This window comes from Maylandia zebra, linkage group LG1 (genome assembly GCF_041146795.1).
Source record: "Maylandia zebra isolate NMK-2024a linkage group LG1, Mzebra_GT3a, whole genome shotgun sequence".
In the NCBI taxonomy this organism is placed as follows: domain Eukaryota; kingdom Metazoa; phylum Chordata; class Actinopteri; order Cichliformes; family Cichlidae; genus Maylandia; species Maylandia zebra.
Genome location: NC_135167.1, coordinates 21,420,703 through 21,443,969, shown reverse-complemented (window position 1 = coordinate 21,443,969; position 23,267 = coordinate 21,420,703). Strand labels below are relative to the sequence as shown.

The 23,267-nt window shown below is 42.0% G+C and overlaps 1 protein-coding gene across 9 annotated transcripts in view; it reads left to right on the top strand.

Annotated features, from left to right (window-relative positions):
- Positions 1-23,267, top strand: part of sox6 (SRY-box transcription factor 6) — a 131,870-nt gene that overhangs the window by 46,759 nt on the left and 61,844 nt on the right. For 8 of the 9 annotated variants that reach the window (XM_012917024.4, XM_076883173.1, XM_023154693.3 and 5 more), the window contains 3 exons: positions 1,467-1,704; positions 4,899-5,109; positions 21,455-21,544. In XM_012917024.4, coding sequence (XP_012772478.3) covers positions 1,467-1,704; positions 4,899-5,109; positions 21,455-21,544 — 539 coding nt within the window. The remainder of the gene's footprint in view (positions 1-1,466; positions 1,705-4,898; positions 5,110-21,454; positions 21,545-23,267) is intronic. The other variant, XM_023154692.3, reaches the window with a different exon arrangement.

Sequence of the window (23,267 nt, the reverse complement as noted above, 5' to 3'; positions counted from 1 at the left end):
CAGTCAAGACCTTGTTAGCAAAATCCTTTTTTTAATATGAAAATACCTTTGCCTATCTCTTGGTCCCCGGCTCTCAGCAGAAAGTGCAAGGACACCATCGCACCACAGCCTGCCTCAACCTTGAGAGCTCCCACCCCCACATGTCAAGCTGAGGGTGAAACTAAAGTGCTGTCACACTGACCCCTGTGGATAGAGCAGGAGAACAGGGCAGATGTTGATCAGTGATGAAATGCAATGCAAGAAGTATCTTGAGCATTTTGTCGCATACAAACACATAGCTGTAACTTCCCACCCCCATTTAAATTTTTTTTTTTAAATTCTTCCTTCTCCCATGCAAACGCAGACCAACTCACACGCCATGACTGTGAGCATTTACAGCTTGGTTTTAATGATCGATATCCCAGAGTTGAGAAGAATAAACAGAACAACAGCTATGGGAAAGGTAGATTAGCAGCTAAATATGCTCCAGCTTCTTCTCTCCACTTTAGATCAGTAGGAAGGCCCTATTATCCTCTTTTTAATTTAAAACCAAACACATAATTAGATTTTCTGGCAGTGTTTAATTTCATTCTTTGTAGCGCACAGCATGAGTGCAGGCTCATTAATTGTGAGAAAACGCGGAATTGGTTGTATAAATTTTACACCGAAAAGAGTTGGGCTGTTTAAAAAAAGAAAAAAAAAGAGAGAAATTAGAATTAACATGAGTTTCCTTTGCACCTGATATGTCAAGTACACTCTTCACTGTAATATTCATGAAAGCATGTGACAGATTTGTGAATTTAGTCCTCCTGCGAGCTTTGGTTTTTAAGCCGCTTAAGTAGGATTTGATGGCCTGGGGGAACGCTGTCAATAAATGTTAATAATTTCCTCATTTGATGCACGGAAACAAAAGGAGACAAGGATGGCTTTTGTTCGTATCTGACTGGTTCAGAATGAAAGAAAACCAAATGAGGGAAATTACTAAATTATTACGATGTTTGGAGGACAAAACCAAATATGTTTGAAAAATAGAGAACATCATTTAGGTAGCGTATGAATAAAAGACAAAGAAAAAAGAGGGGGGAAAGCAATCTCGTACCAGGAGTTAACTCATTTGTTAGGTTTTTCACTTTTTATCTGGATTTAGTCCCTCTCTGGTTGACCTGCTGGCTGAGTAACTGTTGTGGGGTTTGGACCAGAACTCAAATAGGGATGATTCCAGCCACAGATCAAGTCATCCATCTGCATTAAACAAAGGATTAGGGACCCCATGGCCTGCCCCCAACTCAGCTGCCCAGAACAGCAACAGGTGACAGCCAGGTTAATCATTCATCTCATGCACCATCATCCCCTCAGGTGCACTACCTGTAATCCCAGTGGCAGCTACGAACCCCCCCCTCCAAACTTGATATTCATTCATGAAATTCTTCAACAACTATAAGTCATAATCTTTTTTTTTCCAACTATTTTGTTTCTTTGCTCCACAGCAGAGTCATGTCTTCCAAGCAAGCCACGTCTCCTTTTGCCTCTGTGGTTGATGGGGATGATGCCATGAGTCAGGAGCATTTGTCTTGGGAGAAAGAGGAGAGCGCAGAGGCCCATGGCACACCACAGCTGCCGCTGCACAGTCTGCTTCACGGAAAAGCCCCTGATGAAATGCAGCCGCTCAGCAGCGTACCATCAGAAAGCGATTGGGACAGCCTGGTGTCAGCCCAGCAGCGCATGGTGAGACATTCATACGCAGTTGCAAAACAAACCTCTAATAGAGCCCATGCTGGTTAACCAATAATGCCAAACATTTCAAAAGTCTCATACATTTTCACAAAGCATCTTTGTGCAGATGAAAAGAGTTTTAAATTCGCACAGATTTGAGCTGGTTTTTCACCTGCCACTGGGGACAGCAAATGTTTCACACAGAGCATCACACAGTATAAAAAGCATAATGACAGCAATAACAAAGATTTCAAGTACAAAATTAAAAAGAAAAAGTAAAATATGACAGCAAGCCATTTAGCAGGACAAATACCAATGTAGTCTGCTAAAGTTATACCGAACTGGTCGATCTCTAAACCTTTTTTATTATTCTGTAGTGACTCTGTGATACTTATGGAGTGAATGAAAAACAGTGTGAGCTACTGTGGGGCGTAGAAGACGAAGCTCTGTTTAAATAAAGCATAGTAATACAGGACAATTTCAAACCTATTAGTATGCACTTATGTCTTACTGTCCTCCCGGGGGTATTCACGATCCAAGCAGAGCAGCCACTCATTGTTCCTGGCTTGTATAAAGAAGCTTAGCTGATATTCTATCACCAGCTCCAGCCCCGTGGTTCTGTAATGCTCTGAATCCTCAGGGATTCTGGAGCCTTTCAGACAGGCAACTGTGCCAAACATTAAACCATGAACTATTATTAGGTTAAAGAGGGGATCTCTAACTCTTCTCTGAGCAATGTGAATGGCACATAAAATTACTTAATAGCAGATGGAGAGGAATGTAGCTTTATCTGCTTTCTTTGGTGTGCTTTGGATTTACGTTACTGCAAAAAAAAAATTGTGTGCTCAGTGCGTGTGTTGTTTCTCTTGTTTTGTGTAAGCTACATCTGCGGCAAGACCCCCAGATGCTGCGCATTTTAAGTGGAGCGCCGCTTTGATATGAGCAGAATGAGGACGAGCATAGGCACTTGTGGGCTATAGACACAGGAGGCAGGTGGTTGTCTGTGACAGACGGGCCTGCGGTAAAGAGACCCAGAGGGCTTCTGAAGTAGCTCTGCAGTTTGCCACTGAGACCCTCAACACCTTAGCACAACACACACGCACACACACACACACACACACACACACACACACACACACACACACACACACACACACACACACACACACACACACACACAGAGCCATAGGATTTCTCAGGTTCTTGTCATCTGTAGCACATTACAGTGTGTCAGCAACAGGATTTTAGTGAATTTTATGATGTACAGCTAAAAAAAAAAGCATATAGAAACACTTCACAAACATACATAACTAATATATAAAATAAATAAACTATGTGTCACACAAACTTAAATAAAATGTCAGAGACAAAACATTGAGTTATGTAACCTCTTAAGGATAAAAAAACTTAAATACAAGAAAGTTATTTTTTTTTTAAAGAAGAAATATGACGGCATCAGTCACCATGTTTTCTTAAAGAAAGTATAAGACTGATCTTTCACTGATGTAAACAAGGCCAGCAGCCATTGAAGTAACAAAAAGAAAGAGTCTGCAGGTCTGAAAACTTTCGATATGACTTTGATTCAAGCACAACACATCATGAATAGTTAGATAGTAGCTATTTTAAATGTTAAAGGTTGAGTGTTTTATTACTTCTATATTATTCCCTCCTCTTGCCTTGATTTTGTCACAGTCCTAATTGGTATAATGTACAGTTAGGAGTGGATGTTTTTTATGCCCATGCCGTCTTCTACGCTTGGAAGGTATTTCAACTGAATAATAGGTTGAATAGTAAGTGGGAGTAAGAACTAAAAAGGAGAGTAAAAGGGAAAAAACAAGAAAAAAGGGTCAAATGCAAGAAGGTGGATGAAGAAAAGAAAAGGACATAAGGTGGAAGGAATTAGAGTGTTGCCTTTGCTGATTACCTGACTCTATTGCTGTGCCATGGCTCTGTGTGGGCTGTGCCCTGAACCCACGCCAGCTGATTAACCCAGCACTGCTCCACTCCCCTCAAGCACTCTCAACTGTCTCTGCCATGCTGCATAATGATCCAGCGCTGGGCTGGGAGGTGCAGAGTAGGCCGGTCAGTCGTGCCACCCTGGCACTTGGTACCAGACCACCCTACACTCCACTGAAACTCTGCCTCGAGCTCAACATGCCACACAGGGATGAGAACTCGGCACTGTCAACACTCCTGCCTGGTTTACTGCATTCCTGACTTTTTATTTGGGATTGTCAGCGACTCCAGACATGGTTGCATCATTTAACCATGCTGTAATACACTCTTATCACACTGGTGCTGATTAAAGCTCCCTGTTTTTTTGTTTTTTGTATGACAGGCTTGCAGTATATTTTGGATTCAGATCTTCTCTGTGCAGGCGAAAGTTTAAATCAGTAACTGTTCCCCTGTTAAAGGCTGCAACTCCTGGCTGCTTAGCTACCTTCTGCTTTCTCAGACTGCACAAACCATAATTAACACCACCTTCTGTCAGACGCAATCCTCAGCCATCGTCTGTGCGCTGCCTATACACTCCCATGTGCAGAGTATTCTCTTTTACTCTCTCTGTCTCTTCCCCTGAAGCCCTCCCCCATTCTTCTCCCCCATGCCTTTATGTCTCCGTTTGTGCACCGGGAACACTCAGCCAGTCAGCCAGAGACAGGACCCTTAGTTAAATACTAAACCATACACAGGTGGGACGAAAAAACAACAACAGCTTGAGACAGGACACAGATTTATGACGGCTCGAGGCACTCAGCTGAGAATAGTTCTCCACTAGAAAATGAACAAATTACACAGCAGTCACCCTAACACAAATGCACACTCAACAGCAATTTGAGAGATTACAGCTGGGCGGTTTCTCTGTGTAGTCTCCGCAGATGAAAAGTAAAGCCTGAGCACATTATGGATATACCCCCATGAAAGTGTACCTCATCATTTCATCTCAATTTTTCACTTGTCATATTTCATTTATCAGAGCAGCTATCACTGTTGAGACTGCAGAAGCTGCCGTGTTGAAAAGCCAGAGAAGAGCCATTTAATATGGCCAAAGCGCCCATGAGCTGCAAAAACCTAGCAATCACTGCATTTGAATGAAAAACTGTCAAAACACTGAATAGAGCCACTGACAGAACACAGAATCCCACTCATCACTTAATACAAATCCCATCCCTTGTTGCCTCCCCTCCCGACTTCTGTTTGTCTTACAGGAATCTGACAGCAATAAAGTATGCTCCCTGTACTCTTTCCGGAACAATTCCACTTCCCCACACAAGCCTGAGGAGGGGGCCCGGGAGCGAAGTGACCTGCTGAGCGGATCAGCGTTTGGAACTCCAGAGCGCCGCAAAGGAAGCCTGGCAGACGTAGTGGACACTCTGAAGCAGAAGAAGCTAGAGGAGATGACAAAGACAGAGCAAGACGGTATGACTCCTCATGTGTGTGTGTGTGTGTCCGTGCAAGTGTGTGTGTGTGTGTATGTATGGGCACAGGAATACTTTACCTTCTTCCCCCTTAAGCGTCCTCGATCTTTCCACATTTTCCTGTTTCTTTAATAGTTTTTCACGCTTGCTGACTGTCTGCCTCTTTTCTCCTGTATCTCTCTCTGTCTCAAACACTCATGCGGGCACACTCAAAGCTGGGAATACTGACGTTACAGTATTTCCAGTTTGTTCTGAACTTCTTCCAACATGACAAAGACTGTGTGGCAGTGCACCTCAGCATAAGTGTGGTCTTCGTCCACGCCAAGGAAAACTCTTTGACTATAAAACTTATAGTGCTGACCTGATGCCAGGAACATTACCTCCTTTTTATTTTGCTACACAAGAACACTTCTCACCATGCACAGTTATTCATCAAAGGTTGCTAACCACAAACAACCCAAGCCCTTCTCAAGGATTTTACCTGTTTCGTGTGCATAATTAATTCATCTTATTCAGCGCACCGTGAACAGCTGAAAGATTTTTTTGTTGTTGCTGTTGTTGTTTTGTTTCCTAAAAGTAGAGATAGAGGGGGGAAAAAAAGAAATCCCTTTCTGCGATAAGACTGTTGGGTCTCTATCATATCTGCTACCATTTCACCCTGCTTGGCTCTCCCTCCTACAGCCTGCAGTCTATCAAGAGTATGGCGGAAAAACAAATATTTGAAAGAGCTGCTGAAACACATCCCCCTTCTTAATTAGGGCTGTAGTAATATAACTACATCCAATCAAATGTTAAACCCCCTTGGGAATGCATGTGTCTCATTTAGTGTCTGGGGAGCTCTTAGCTTAAGCACTTCATCAGACGAATAAATTAGACCTCTGTTAGCCTAAAAATAATTTGCCACTTCTTTTTTAAGTGTTCGTTCGGCGATCTTTGTATCAGAGCGTCACAGGCCTCTCATCACTTAATCGTTTAGCCACATCCTGATATGAGACTGATTATTTGTGTTGTCATTAGATATTAGAAGTCGGTCCATATTTCACTGAATACAAAAAATCTATATTACAAATTAGACCTGGGTAGGTTTATTAGTTTAATAATTGTTTTTTATTATGATTTAATGGCCACTCGTATTGGCAATTTACCAACACACTGAAAAAAAAGAAGCTCTTAATAAATATCTCAGTTCAGACAGTAAATATACTGTGTTGTCTCGCCCATGTTTTTGGGCCATTTTTACTAAATGCTCTAATGCAGACATAATTTTAGGGATATCCGGTATCCTTGCTGCTACTGATCTACAGATATGGCGAGACATAAAGGAGTTCCCCGAGCAGGACAGCTTCTGGTTAGGACAAAGTTGGTATTGCTATTACTGCTGAGTTTTACCCTAAGGTATAAAAAAATTCATATGTCCTGCTTCTCGTGGAGTTGATTTTCAGGGCAAGACTGTCAGTGCTCTTGGTAGCGACAGCGGGCATTATGGTAATGAGCCCCAGCTGGTGAAGGCTGGTTGTTGCAGTAATTTAAATGGTCAAGTGCAGCTTGTAATCCAGTGCCTTATGTTGGCGCAGGGAGGAGAGGGTGCTTTAGAGTACCATACAGCTGTTTTAATCTCCTGTTAATAATAGTGACTTGGTCCGCCTCATGTGTTGTGTATCCTCACCACCAAAATAAACTCCCTTGTTGGTAGAAATTAGTTTCTGAGCTGGAGACACGCAGAATACAAGAGTTTCGGTGTGCTGTCCCCAAGCTGCAAGAATTGTGGGAGACTTTTTTCCTGGAGAGCACTTGAGGAAGCCTCAGTGGTGATGATATGTGATTACTGTAAAATGGGGGAGAGGGACTCTGAGAAACTGCCCAAGGAAAATCTCAGAGAAACCTTTGAGAGATCTTAATCGTATGTCTTTGTTTCTGGTCAGAGACACAGTTGGAAATGAAAAGGGCAGGATTAATGTAGTAGAGAACATGCAAGAATGCCATTTGTTGTCTTAATGATGTTACTAATATACTACAAGCAACAGATGAGCTAAATATGTAGCTTATCTACACATGACAACTGTTGTGTCTAATTCTGCTGCTTTGATGTCTGCCTGGCCGGGGTCACTGAGGTCCTCAGAGACTCCTCACCATCTGGTACCATTCTTCTCTGGCCTTCCTTGTCTAGTCAAGATGGCTCATTGTCGTGATGGACTGAAGATAACTCTAGTAACATCAATTGTAGAGGGACAGCAAATGATCTGCGATACACTTCTCACACTACATTGCTCATAGATGGAAAATAAAACCTATATTTTCTAAAACTTTGCTCTGAAAAGCTTCTTTGCCATTTATTGTTGACAGTCTTCAATAGCTGTTTCTGGTTTCCTGGCTATTGGGTTTTTAAGAGGTATTTTTTCTGTACTGCAAGAACCACAAATGACAGCTGGCTGTTAGCGGCAGCTTTCTCAAAGCCTTAACAAAACCTAAAAATACAGTACATGAATTATTGGGGTAGAAATGAAGGTATACAGACAGCCCCTAAAATAACAGATGGTAATTTTTTGACTTCATCCACTCTATGCATGAAAATAATTTCTTTGTTTTCAAACATACAAATAATAAAAAAAAGAGTCACTGTTCAGTATTAGCTATTATTCCTTCATCCCTTCATCTCTGTATATTTGTACCCTTTCACCCTCTCTATCCTTCCACCTTTACTCTCCATTTCTGGTCCTTAAAGTGCTTTAAGTGCTTGTGACTGTGCTAATGAATGAAAATGTCCTCCCAGCAGCGAGCACTGCATTTAGCTGAATAGTCACCTTTGCTGTAAAAGCTCTATCAGGCCCAGTTGCCAGCAGGGCTAACGATTGTGCCCCATGTTTATTTACTAGGTATTGTAAATGCATTATTTATGGATAAGTCTCCAGACAGCACTTGTCAAGAGTTAAAAATGTCAGTATAAAGTATTAGGGTAAAAAGAAAAATAGCCTTGATTATAAAAACCCAAGGTGACCTTGATTTGATTCACATGCAATTAGAGCAGTTTTATATAATGCACTAAAGTATGAATCAATACTGCGCAAGTCAACACAGAAACTCTTGTGTGTACAGTCTTTATGATCGTCCCCAAGACAAGGACGGGTAATTGGGTTTCAGCATCCCGTTTTACCTTTTGGGGATTTTCCAGGCTCACTATCTACTTGTTGAAACCTTGCCAGTCCATCCAAGACTAATATTAAAACACAAGCAGCTTATTTCCATGTATTAGGGCAGTTAAGAAATATTGTTTTTTATTATATTTTATTTTAAATGAAAGCTGAAAGAAAAATCAATATTCTATATATTTTATTTAAAAAAAAAAACCAACCTTTGAGCTTTACTCTGTTTTTACCACTGCTGACTACAAAAGCCATAGTGTTCAGCATCACAATACGCTCGGCTCGGTTCTTAGACTTCTATTCAGTAAACCGTACTGGGAAAAAGGGGTGACCTGAGAATATTTGATAGTGGATAGTTTCACATGTAATCTGCAGCTTTTATCTAAAACATAACAATAACACAAGTGTCAAGACACTGAGATGGACAGATATTCTAAGACTGCAGCCTTTGAAGAACAGTAAGAGTGGATACACTAGGTGCACTAGCAGAACAGCCAACACCTGGAGTCCTTTGACAAAGTCATGGCTAATTAGTTCAGCAAAGGGAAGCCGTACCACCAGCCAAACTGCAACTGCTTTTTATCCTGAGGTGAAAGGAATTAAATATCCTTCTACTAAGAAAAGAGTTCCCCCTACCGAACCTTTGCCGGTGACATAGAGCAGCACAGTGGGGAGTGCCGCTGGAAGGATTGTGTTTGGTCATATGTGCAAACGGTGTGTGGCTCAGTGCCACTACATAGACGTGTCTTCCTCACCTTCTGCCTTTATCACCTCTTCTCTATTTGTAAGTGTAATCCCCCTGGCGAGATTGTGTATTATCACTGTATAATGACTGTGCAGTAGGTTGAGTGTGGGGGGAGCGATCAGCATTGTGTGAGTAGCCCCAGGTCATTATCCTCTATTACAACACGGCGTGTAATGAGATTCAGGGATGGGTGAAAGCTTTGGAAGAGAATAGGATCAGCTCTAAGCCTGTGGTCTGATTAGCACTGATGAACTCTTGACTCTGTTGTAACACTTTCCCCTGTCAGTGTCACAACCTCTTCTGACTCTACATGGAGACTCAACAGCAATTGGCTGCAGATGCTTGACAGCATTAACAGACATTTTTTGATTCCCATTTTCTTTAAATGCAGCATTAAAAGAATTTTTAAAGGTTTTCCTTCTTTCGTGTATATCTATAACCTGTAATATACATTATACCGGCAAAAATACACCTCCCCCAAAAAAACAGACTGCTGCACTTTCTCCCCTCCTCTTTTAGTTCCCGCCCTTCTCCCCTCTCGTCTCATCCCAGCTGCCATGTCATCTGGTTCTGCTTTATCCCACCTAATTAATAGGAATCTTTGTTATAATGATCTGAGCATGAGCCTCTGACTCTATGCATATGCAATGAGGGCTGGAAACCCAGTTGCCTTGGTTGCAGATTTTGAGGCATTCTTCACACATAGCTCAACGCTGCCTTTCGTTGCAGCATCAGCTGGACAATATAAAGCTGGGACCCTCTTGGCGTTAGCATACACAGGTTAAGTAACGATTAGCCAAGAATCTGCATCTCCTCTGTATGCCTTATTTCCACCTTCTGCAAAGTTTTTTTTTCACTGTTGTTAAAATAGTTTAACAAATTCTTTTAAGTTGTCTGTTTGATCAAAGGGTCATTACTTGATAGTTGTGTTTATGCTTACATCCAGTACTGTATGTCAGGGGGAGTGCTTCCTGTATATATGTGCGTGTGTGTGTGTGTGTGTGAAAGTGTGTGTGTGTGTCTGCACTCTGTTGGCCTGTGGTGTGGTGCACCAGCTCAGCGGAGCAGTGCTCTGGTCTGTCACTTTTGTTTGAATAGGTAATGTAGCTCTGTTCAGGCTGAGGAGACATGAGCTGGAATCGCTTGTTAGGACACATGATCAAAAGTGGCTCTCTGCTCTCTGCCAATCAACCCTCTTGTCACCCCGTGAAGCAGACGTTAAATAGATTTTTCGGCTGTTTGCCGCGAGCAGCCTGCCAGCCTGACATGTGAACTTTCACAAAAAAGGGTTACCCTGCCCTTCACTCCTCCCTATTCTTACTTTGCCATCTTCTTCCTTCTTCTCTGGTTTCTGTATTTCCTCCCATCCCATCTCCCCACCCCCCATTTTACTCCTCCGTTCTGTCTTTTTTCAGTGTTTTTTTTCCCCTTCTGTCACCCCTATCTGTCCAGAGCACCTCATTCCCTCCTCCTTCTGTAAATTTTGTCTTCAATCCTTTTTTACCCTCCAGTGACAAAGTTGTTCCTCTGCCAGGTTGAGATCAGAGCCCACTGCTAAATGGAGTGGCTTCATGATGGGAATAGGCAGCTCAGAGAGCCTGGTCCACTCCTGAATTATGTATTTACTATCTGTTCCAAAACAGAGCCTTCACATAACACAGGCATATCCCCATAGGGCAACGGAGGCCTGTGCAGGTTTCACTTTACACAAGCTAAGATATAGATTTTGTTGCCCCTTTTAAAACGGGAACCCTTTCTGCTGTCTTGGTCATTCAGATGACAAAACAAGCAGCTGCTTCTTCAATGTGCCATTCTTCGCATTCAAGATCACCTTCCCCAGTTCTCATATTCCGATTAGTCAACAGTAGCAACTGCTGTGAAGCATTCCAGGGGCCATCTTCCCGGGTTTCAGCTGTTGAGCATGTCCCCCTGCACCCATGCAGCACAAAACACCCATTGTGATCCTGGCTTACTGGCTGCACAGGAACCCCTTGATAGGAGGAAACGGGTGTCTCTGAGAGACAAATCGCAGCCAGGGTTGCACAGAGGCTTGCTTGTCCTTATATGCTCATACACCCACACGCTGGCTGTAGGTATGCCTCGTCAATTGCATTTTTAACAAACAGTCTAGAAATGCAATCAGTGACATCACAGCTTCTGCGGTAAAGGTCTGGAAGAATTTGAACAAACGCTTCTTGTTAGATTTATCAGTGTGCTGTGTATGAGTGACGTGGTGATAAAATCAGCTGTAGTTTGTGATGGCCTGAATGTTTTATGCGCCGCAAATGTTTTTGTAATAAAGCAGGGATGCTGATACGTAAGAGGACAGGAGTGATTAAAGGTGCTAAATTTGTCCCGGGATCATGAAGCACACAAGCGGGAGATAAAGGCCAGTTTTGCAGGAAAAGGAACATGATGAGGGTCATATATGTGGCAAACTGGAGGAGGATGGGCTGCGGTAATCAGAAATGGAAAGGACAGGGGCTATTCCTCAGTGGGATGTGGGGCAGAGTGAGGGCGTGTGTACCTTGCAGTGTGTGCACATTTGCGTGCGTCTGCAATTGGGTTACACTGGGAAAACTGTGTGCCAGCTAAGTATCGCTGTCCTAGCTATGGTATTCAGCTCCCAAGCATTCTCCACACATAACTTGACAAAGAATCGGTGTCATCTGACCGAGGATCAAAATAGTGTGAGTGTAACTTACACCCTGGGCACCGACGGCCTCTGTTGCCTGCTAATGATTTCAGAGCACATTTCAGACTTGTTCTGTAAGTCAGAAATACGTCAGCCATCCAGCTAAGAGATCCGCCTTGACACAGCCAAACATGACAACTAGTGTATGTGCAACCTATTAACATATTTGCATTGTTTTCTCCCAGGAAAAAAGCAAACGTGAATTTATTAGATCAAACTTTGACGTGCTGCGTACTGAACAAAGAGATTATTTAATCAGCAGCGATGGAACAATCTTTTCCTCCCACACAATGCTGTTTTCTTTCTCCTTGCTCAATAATATTACACGCACAGGGAGATGTAACGAACATGTCAGAACAAATGAACGGAAATTGTTTTTTATTGCATTACAAAGGGTGTTAATGCACAGTCAGCTGACTGATGTCATCACTTTTTAAAAGTACTTTGCCAGCATGTTATAGTCCGTTTGGCTCCGTACCCCATATTAATAAAAGGGAAAAGATACATATTACTTCTATTGTTGCTGCACATTAAGACACTTAGCTCAATGTACCGAGGGGAAATGAATGGAGACTTTCTAGGAGCTGGAATACTTAACCTTTAGAAGCGCTATGGTAACTTCATGATTTCTCCAACTGGCGGTTTGACTGTACATTTTTTTAGTGTATTTTAATTGTTCATCAGTTGATCGTGTTGATCAGTTGATCTAATTTTTAAAAAGACCTAGAACGTCAGACTTTTTTTTAAAGGAAAAAAGGGGATTTTTGTGGGGTGCAGGCATCTCTTTTTTTCTCAGAGAGCTTAAAACTTAATCTAAAAATAGTGACCTTTGGTCTTACAGTCCAGTAAGCTGTATCTGTACATCCTGAACTCTGGCATCTTCGTAAACAAAGTTGGTTATGTGATTAAATAAACAACTTTAATTGCTATTTGGGGATAAAAAACCCGAACTGAGAAGTGGAAATTAATAATTCCCTCACTGTGAGTTCAGATCGCCTCCAACAACCATATCCACCACCCGCTGCAGCCACCCATCCCCCCCAAACACATTGTTTGCTTAAAGTAAAATGAGCAAGACACACAAAATGACACATTCACAGTGTGTTGTATTATGTATAAAGTAGTATATTACCCAGAACACTTATATAGAGGTTGCTTCTTTTTGAATATCTTTGAAGTGTTTGAGGAGTACCGTGGTTGTTGTCCACTGTCTGTGCAGTGGCAGACACTTGGTTTCCCTGCAAACTGTAACGCATTCATGTGAATCCCATTAGTCTCTTTTTGTCCTTGTATATTCAGACACCCATTAATTTACAAAATCAACACAGTACTACACGTGGTCTTCACACATCTATTAATTTAACATAGATGAATAAATGTGAATGTTTTCGGGCATTGATTAGCAGGCAAGTTTATATCTGACAGTTAAATTGCATGGTACCCCCCCAAAACTCTCTCCAATGCAAGGTACCCAGTAATTTGATTTTTGTATGAAATTATTATAATTTATTACAGTGTGTGGACCGTAATGATTACCAACATCAAATGGAAATTATAATTTGAAATTTAGTCTACATATTTCTTCTTGTAATGTTCATGTTCCCAAGTGCTGATCCCTTAATCAGCATCGTCTTCGACTCCAAAAGTAAAGTCCACTTTTTCTTTCTAGTAAACCAAACACACTCACACTCAATCACAACTGATTTACTTTTTCCATTTTCCTCCTGTACTCCCTCGCTTTTGTGCCTTTCTGCACTATTGTTATCCTGCTAACAAATAAATGAGCTCATTTTGCAGCAAAGAAATTTTAAGGCATCTTACTTAATAAAAGTATTTTTTTCCTCAAGTCAGAAATTGTGTAAAGAAGGACATTGGATGAATAAATTGTGTTTTATTTTGTTTCATCTTAATAAAACCTCCATTTCACTTTAACCTTGTCTGATTCTTTTACCGTGCCCTATTTGGTCTCTCTTAATTCAATCAAAGCAGCAATTGTTTCTTTCTCTGACGAATTTTAGAGTGCATTGTATTGATAGCGGTGCTCAATAGAATCCCTCTGCTGCCTGAATAGAGACTTTAAAGCAAAGGAGCAGAGAGGAGAGGAAATGAAAAGTTCATTTTGCTATTCAAGCATTTAATGGTCCTAGTTCTTAAAAGTGACCTTGTGGGGTAGAAAGCAGAGCAGCACAGCAGCTCCTTCCAGCTGCACACATGGCATCCATCGGGGGCACAATCACGCACAGTCCCAACACCTCAGGCTCGGACATATGTTGAGTTTTATTTCATTCTTCTGACATTAATCCTATTCACCAGCTGTTCTGCCAGCTGCCACTCTCCGGCTTAAGGGGAGATTGCAGTTTTGGGGGCTCTGAGTACTGGTTTATCTTGGCTCCTCATCTCCTCCTCGCGAAGTTTTGATTATTTTTTTTTCCTTGCCCTACTCCTACTTCCAGGTTCCTTGAGTTGCATACTTGCGTGCAATCTTCCTCTCTCTTTTAACTTCTTTGCTGTTGTTTTTCTCTTCTCTAATTTGTGTAAAAAGAAGGAGGTAAGACTACAATTAACTGAATTTTCTGGCCCCTACCCTGTTTAAGTCCTCCAGTTCTTTTGGTAGTGTTTGTTCAGGCTACTGTATGTAAGATTATTCAGAAGCAGCAACGCCACCGGCCTTCTGCACAGCTCTCCTCCGTGTGTATCAGCCACTTCTCCCCTCTTTTGGTCAAGAAAGGCCACGTATTTGTGAAACCTGCTCACCTCACAGTCACCCAACATCATTTCCGTAGGATTAACCCGGACATGGCCTCAGCCTGTACAGTTATGATTATTGACATATTGGGTCTGGCATATTTCACATTTATGTGCATTGTCTGGAAGCATACTCAAGTGTTCTCAATGTCATTTCTGCTGAAGTACGGCCGGGCAGTCTGCGAGCAAGGGCCGCAATGAATTGATCATTGCTCACTGCTCACTTTAATAATTCAAGCCTGATTGCCACAGAGTGCCGCAGTAAAATGGATTGGGAGAGGTCACATGCTGCTCAGCTCAGGAGGTGAAGCCTCTTGGGGATGGTTAATTCATATATGCTTGATAGACACGTGTCCTATTTAGAGAGGTCATTGTGCTGGGTGTGTGTGTACTGTTTCTTAGAATAGGCAGGTCAACTGTGTGGGATTAACACGCTGGTCAGTGGCGATAAAAAAACAGGGGAAAGGGATGAGTTAGTGTCCAAAACTGCAAGGTAGTAACAGCTTTGGTCTGTGGTTGTCAAAGCATTTCAGCCCACATTTAATTTTGAATCATTCACTTGATAACAGGATGACTATGACTGAAGTGCATTCTGTGGGAACTGCTGTATACTAACACTGCTAATCCATTCCCTGAACTCAGCATCTGCAAAGCGTAAAATGCCAAATTATTGAAAGACCTTAAAGTTATCAAATAAAAAGGAAAGAAAAGACAGCGAGAGAGACTAAAAGCTGACTTTTGCATTGCTACAGCTAAGAAGTAGGGAAAACACGATGGAAAGGAAAAAGGACATAAAACACAGGACATATGCTTTCTTTCCCAACCTCGTCTCGGTTACCCTATGTTATATTTATAGCAACTATTTACATGACCAAATAGGATAGTGTAATAGTGACTAACAGAAATGTTCACCAAGTGGAATAATGATTAGGTGTCAGTTAAAGAAAGCCCACCACGAGGTGCAGGTGCTCCACAATACAGCGCCATGTCTCAAGGAGCCGGACCTTTTTATTTACGCATGCCGGCACTCGTAATTACATATAAAAAGACAGAATTATTCAACAGAACCAACGAGTATTCTGGAAATGGTAGAGGTTATTACAACTGTTGACAACGAGGAAAGGTAATTGCCTGAAAATGAGCGACAACGCAGTGTTGTGCTCAGAATGCACCCCTCCTCCCGATCCCCCCTCCCCAGCCACTCACCACCACCACCCACCCCAGCTCCCTCTTTAGCGTTTGCATTGTGCAGCATCACCCGGGTGTGTAACCTATTGCGTTCCGATTGCTCCCTTGCAATTAGTGCCCTTTTTGTCCTCACTTCAATAACGGCATGATTATGGAGACTTCAGGAGTATTTGCAGCATCCAACAGCTGTTGTCTCAGGGACTACCGGCTGAATGACAAAAACATGTTTTCTCTCTGCATTTCACTTCCCTGGCTGCCTCTTGTAATTATTATGTTTTATTTGGTTTGATGATGGGGTCTTGTTTTTAGTGTGTCTGTGATTAAGATATTCAAAGGATTCCTTGGAGTGTGTCACAGTCATTTTCATTTTTATCAATCTCGACTTTTGATTTGTTTCCCGTGCAGTGCGGAGTGGATGGGAAATTAGACGTTAGCTTATCATTGTCTGACTGAGATTCTGGCAGCTTTATTTCTGAGACAGAATCTATGCCTGAATCAAAGGATTATACTGTGTCTAACACTAAAAGTAGGAATGTAACAAATGTGACAGCCTTTTTTAAGCTGTTTAAATGCTTCCAGTTTTTTTTTCTTTTTTAAGAATTTGCCCAGATATTTTTTGCATGTGCAATCATACGATAAAGTCGACACAATGAAGTAAATCAAATGTGCTAATATCATCATAATCATTTATGGATAATTTATGGCTCTATAATCCTCTGTAAAATAACAGTGATTTGTGTAATTTTAAATCAAAACATTAGTGGATATTCCTCACCCCACTGCTTTATTGGACCTTTGAACTTTATGGGATGCCTAGAAAGCACCAATCATCACTAGGTTACAATTATGGTATAGTTTTATGTGAAATTTACTTTTGACTCACTCTTTTTTTTTTAAACTTGTCAGTTTTGTTTAAGTGAGGATGGATGGATGGATGGATGGATGGATGGATGGATGGATGGATGGATGCATGGATGGACGAATTGATAGGTGGAATTTGACTATAATTGGATTAAGCCAAATTGTATAAAACCTACTCGTTTTCCTCTGTCCATCCACCCCTCACTGCAAATGCTAAATTGTTTCCCTATTTGCCTCACTGTCTCATCCTCTCCATTGTGGGGAGGACATTATTTATACGGTCAGTGTCAGCTGATCATTGATTTGGTAATTACACGTTTCCCCTTGAGGCTGAGACAACTGATATACAAGGCCAATGCTAAAGGGGAGGTCCTCCTAGTTTCTTATCCATGACTTATAGCTAATTTGACCCTCCTAGATAGCCCTCTCTACTCTGCCAACAGCTTTTCAACACAACAAACACTCAAACACAAGTATCATCTTTCTCCCAGGAGAATGGAGCTCACAGAGCAGCTCAAACTGTGGTGGCAGGCAGTTGAAACCTTTTCATTGCTGACAACACAGAGTAATAAAACACCCATCACTTCATGTTGTAACAAACCATTCTTGTGCTTTGAGGTATCCGTGGTCTTTTGAAACATGACGACGTGTTTTCTTGCATCAAAAACTTTACTATATTCAACTTTTTAGGGATTGTAAAGGATAATATTTAAAAAAAAAAAAAAAAACAAAAACTGAGATGGGCTTTTTTTTAACCCAAGCTGTGGTGGAGTACTCACTTTAATATACACAGTGTACTCCATAGCTCCATATTACGGAGCCCCGCAGGGTACATGGGAGAAAAAAAAATTAAGACGGACTTTTGCGAGATCTCGCAAAACTTTTGCGAGATCTCGCAAAACTAACTCGGGATCTTGCAAAACTTTTGCGAGATCTCGAAAAACTAACTCGGGATCTCGCAAAACTTTTGCGAGATCTCACAAAACAAACTCGGGATCTCGCAAAACTTTTAGCCGCATTCTTCGGACGCCAGCCCGAAGCCGACCGGGAGGTCGAGGCACGATGTGCCGGGAAAGCAGTGTTCCTCCCAGCTGTAGTAGGTCTCGACCTCCCGTTAGCTTCGAGCTAATGGGAAGAATGCGGCTAAAAGTTTTGCGAGATCTCGCAAAAGTTTTGCGAGATCCCGAGTTAGTTTTGCGAGATCTCGCAAAAGTTTTGCGAGATCCCGAGTTAGTATTGCGAGATCTCGCAAAAGTCCGTCTTGATTTTTTTTTCTCCCATGTCCCCTGCGGGGCTCCGTACCATATCATTCATTTTTAAGATCTAGTTTATTGCTGTCCAATTTAATTCCAGTGTGACAGGATCTGATGTGTTTGTGACTGCATTTTTTTAGTCGGTTTGATGTACCACTTGGTAACTTGACTTTTTCTGTCTACAGCAGCAATAAAAAGATTAATTAGCAAAAATTTTCTTCTGTCTTCTCTTTTTCCAAATCTGAGAAAAAACAAAACAAATTTGGGATTGGTCTCTTTTTCCTTAAAAGAGTGGAGAAAGTGCTGAAAGAGAGGTCGAAATACGTCAGGGAAAGACAGACAAATAGCAGGAATATCAGTATTTTTCTTCAAGACTGTCAGGGAGTCAGTCGGTATCAGGACAGATAGTAGTAACCTGTCTTTTAGCTTCTGTGGTTTATACTGAACATGATATTCTGGCACCACTGACTGCCAGGTGCTGAAAGCTTTGTTTATGTCACATATCATCCTAGAAACATTCTTCTGTTAAGATTTATGGGGATCATTAAGGTTTGTTTTTAATACAGTTTAAAAAAATGTAGCCTAATCTATCCCAATCATCGCAGCTCTGTGTGTCTCAATCCCTGTGCCTGTTCAGCCACATCAATAAGATCACATAATGCTTGCATAGAAGAGCTGTATAGTAGAGATGACACCCCTGATAGGAGCTAAACATATTGAATTTGGCAGTGTTAATGACTATTCGCTTTCTTCTGCGTGCCATTTTGGCAAAATAAAATTGGGAAAGAGTTCAGGGCATTTTTCCAGCTATATAGCACCAGCCCCAGACAATGAGACCCAGACAGGCTTAGTAGTCAAGAAACCATTCCCCTCTCACTGGGAACACATCTTGGACACACACACTCCAGTAGTTTTGTCTTGTATGTTGCTATCTGTGCTAGCTGCAGAGCGGTGGGGGCCTGTGCCAAGGGTCCATAGGGACCACTGGAATCGCTGGGGCTGGAGGAAGTTGGTCTGGGTCCAGTGGGGCGATCTGGGCTTGGTGACAAGCCAAGCTGTCTACTGCAGGGACGCTGGGAAAATGTAAATAAGAGCCTGATAAGGGCTATTGTTTTCATTCCATTCTCATCCCAGCTGAATGGCCTGCTCCCCAGCCACAGAGCATTTTATCTCAAGAGGGGGAGAGAAAAAATGGATGGGGTGGGGGTGGGTGAGAGATTTAAGAGCCCCCATAGGAAAATAAAAATAAACTCGCTGGACTCTTCTCTTGTTTAAGCTAATTCCCTAGTATGTTATGTCCTACTTTGAAAGGACAAGAGCAGCAAAGTCTTCCAAACACGAAAAACTTCACAAGTTTACCACTTTTCCTTTCAGAACATCTGAGTATGTATTTAAAAAAAGCAATCAGGAGTTAAGCGTGAATCTTGTATTACAAATAATCTGTTATTTTATGGTGAATACACTGTGTATCAATTTTGACACCCTGTCATAAGCTGACAGTAATTAGTATGTTGATGGTAACCAGTGTTTTCATTGGCATTTATAATTTCTCCTGGGAAAACAGAAAGACATTTTAGAAACTGAAGTAGCATTCCTCGGATTAATCTAAATTCTTCAGGAAAATAGGCCGTGGACGGGTGCTTTGAAAAAAGCCAGACATCTGACTCATTTACTGCTTTCCTCGAGCACGCCTGCGCAAAAAGTTTTTCTTCTTTTACCAAATCCATTTTTGGTTGCCTGTTTTGTTCACACTTTGAACACTGAAAGGTGTTTGAGAGTTATTTTATGGACTAATCCAGGTCATTATTCACCTTTCCCAGGTGGAAGGTAGGGAGGACAGCAGTGCATTCCAGCTGTAGTTTCTCCTGTTGGAGGACTTGGCAGGTCGTGTCTGGCCCGGCAGAGGGGATAGAGAAGTAAGGGAGCGGCAGCTCTCCTGGGAGGGAGGTGGAAGGGAGGGGGAGGACTGGAGTAGAATGGAAGCTGGCACCACATTATCTCCAACTGTTGGTGCATTCCTTAATGATCAAGTGCTGGAGAAGCATCTGTGATGAAAGTGAGTGTGTTTGTGTGTGTGTGTGAGAGAGAAAGAGAGCGAGAGAGCATATGTTTGCTTATTAGCATATGTTCGACGTGTTTGTTTAATTCCCCTTTTTACCATTTTTTGAAATATGTCTGTGCTTCAGGGGGAAAATGTCAAGCGCTGGTGTTGCTGTGTCTGACAGGAGATTATGATTTGAAGGGAGTTTGTTGTTCTGGGAGAGGAAGCCCTCTCACCCAGGGGTGAGAAGCAGGGAAGAAAAGCTGAGCTCCGCTACTCCCCCTGCCCTTAACACCCTGTTTTAAGATCTGTGATCTTTGTGCCACGCAGGGAGTTAACACACACAAGCACACACAAAACACATAGGCTTTTCTGACTCCCTCTCTTAGGGTCAAGGGCACAAACTGTGAGTTGGGAATTGGAAAGTCAATAAAGCAGAAGTAATGTTATAATGACCCCGAGCTGAAGATGTCCTGTCGACCCCCATCACATTGGAGGAAGTGGCCAATCAAACAAAATGGTGACTCTGCTTGATCTCGCTGAAAGCCACCCTTAAACAAGGCCACAACAACTACTGACCCCCTGTTACTCCCAGATCCTCTGAACTCAGTGTGTTTGTCAGAAGGAGCAACAGTGTTTGGTTTGTGGAAGCGGGCGAGAGATGATACAGAAGGATAAAAGGAAGCAACATTTGTATACATCCTCAACTGTATAAATCTCCTCTGATCCCAAGGATGATAGTGGTAAAACTGGAAGAATCCAGATGTTTCACGTGACAGGGCTTTCTCAGTCTTCACTCCTCCTCCGTTGCATTATGTAAAACAAAAAACCATAAATTCTGCCCGTGTGTTGCCAGAAGTATGTTTGTGAATGATCCACTGTTATATGCTTGTAAGACTATTCATTATGGAGTTCCGCAGCTTTGCAGCTTTAAATGTTGCTCCATATTAATTATACAATTTGCAAAAATCTATCTATAAATGCAATCTCTATAAAACTTATTTTAATTATAAGTCAGTAAAATTTATTTTCATATTTCACTCAAAATACTCAAAGAATTGCACCGAGGCTGCGGCTTTAAAAGGCATAATTCAATAGGACTGGATGTGTTGCTCTGGTTCAGATTAGAGGCAGGCTCAGAGTGGAGGGTTGCTCTACTGTTGTTTGATGGGAACAGGCTGAACCCGAAGCACCGCAGAGATGGTGGAGGCCTAGGTCAGCCAGCCCAGTATGTTCTTTATCAGCTACACCAGCGACAGCATGGCAGATTGCAGCCATTCCTTCTCTGATTCATTGTCTGCTGGACAAATGTTAATTGTTTTCATCATTGGCAGCTATGTGAACGTTTGGACGTACCCAGTCTAACTCTTTGCCTCCCGTTTAATGTGTGTCTCTGCCCTTATGGTAGTCCCACAATGCCTGCTCCCCTTCTCACTCCACCCCTAGCTCATCTCTCAGCTGTCGGACGGAGTCTCTTTTTAATGTTTCCCGCGCAATGCCATCAAATAAAACACCTCTCTTTCGTCTGATTCACCATCTTTTCATTTAAGTATATGGATTTATGACATCTACAAAATTATGAAAAGCGAAACTATATACTTTGCACAATATTACATACATAAAAACGTCAAATATTACAAATGGCTTTAAATTTCCCTTCTAATTTTTCTTTTTTTAGAATCCTCGTGCATGGAGAAACTTCTTTCTAAAGACTGGAAAGAGAAGATGGAGAGGCTCAACACAAGTGAACTGCTGGCAGAAGTAAAAGGTATGAATAGAAGTACCCCGTGAGTTCCTCATTCCTATCAGACTTACATAGTATATGTGCTGTTTAATATCAGAAAAAGCCTTGTACTTTGAAATGAAACAAAGGCCTTTGGCTGCCCTCCTCATTCATTTCTCTCCTCCCTTATCTTTTGTTGGAATGCCCAACTCTGTCCAAAGTGCTTTTCTTCAAAATTCCAGCCCATTTAGCCTCAGTCGAAGGCTCTCTTTGCTTGTCAGCAGTTTATTGTTGTTGTCCCTTCAGACGGCCCTGAGCCTCGCTGCTCTGCTCTGGCACATGCGGTGCGTTCATGCTGCTCTGGTAATTGTTGAACCCAAAGTGTGCTTGATGTAAACAGACCACGGCTGAGCTGAAAGGGGAGAAGCGGCTTGGAGAGGAGAGGGTGCGGAGACGCGCAGAGTCGTCTCCTCGGTGAGCTTGCGTTTGAGTGGAATGCCTTGACGCTGACAGTGAACGCCCCGTGCAGCCTATCGAGAGCACCACAGCAAAGAGCAACTCAGCACTCCCCCAAAATCTCTGTTTATGACAGCGTGAAGGTGGGCTGAGGATGGGCAGGGCAGCTGCTCAGTCCTTAGCACTGACTGTTACAGCGAGCTGCTGTGTTTATACAGCACAGGGAAGCACAATACCAGCTGGCTGCTGACACTGGGCTGCCAGTGGCTCCCAGTAAATCCCTTCAACTAAGAACTTCTAGCGGCTTGCTTTAATTTCTTGGAAACCCTTTAGATAATATTATATCAGTGCACCTAGCGTTTTAATTAACATTTCATGGAAACAATTCACAAACAAGGGGGCCGTAGTTTATTAAGGTACAGGTTATATTGATAATTTGCTTAATTGTTTCTTTTCATAAAACATAAATGGGAAATATCAGAAGCGTTCAACTTTAATGATTAATTTAAATTTCTCCACCTGCACAGAAAGGTTAAAAAAAGCAGATGAATGTTCTAATAAGTATATTCATTAGCAATAACCTTAATGAAGTGATGGATAAATCGTTGCTTGCTAAACTCGATTCATTGTACCTGTGCTAGTACACTGTGTGTCAGTGGAGATCAAAGTGCATGGGGTAAAATGTTTAAAATGATTTAGCCTTTTGAAAGCTGGTCTGTTAAATTACAGGCAGGGCATTTTTTCTGTTTGATGAATGGGAAAAGGAAGGTTACTTGGTGGTCTGTAAACAGGTAGGGAGCCTGATAATAAACATTATGGCCTCTGTCTGTTGATGAGTTATGGAGACAGTCTTTACACCACAGTTACAAATATAAATGCTTCTCCTATCACAGAGGCAGCCTTAGATTTTTAATTAGCATGCCATTTCATATGACTGTAGACATTTCAAAGGGCTGCTTTGTGCTCACCCTTACAAATGTCTCTCTCTCTGCGTTTGATGTCTGCCTGATGTAAATACGGGCAATTAAAAAGAGGCCCAGGGTTGGAGATGCACAAGGTCCACCTAATTAAAACACAAACAAAGGTACCAAGCAGAAAACACCTTATGATTAAGATCTAAAGTGTTATGATGAATCAGAGGTCCCATTAATTGTTAGGTTAAAATCAGTACAAAAGGCAAACATATCTGTAGGTTATAAATGAATGAAAGGTTGCGGAGAAAAAAAGCTTTACATGCAGATAAAGGCTACAGTACCTAGTAGCAGAGTGGCCTTGCATATTCTGTGCAGATCGCTTACTTATTCCTCCGCAA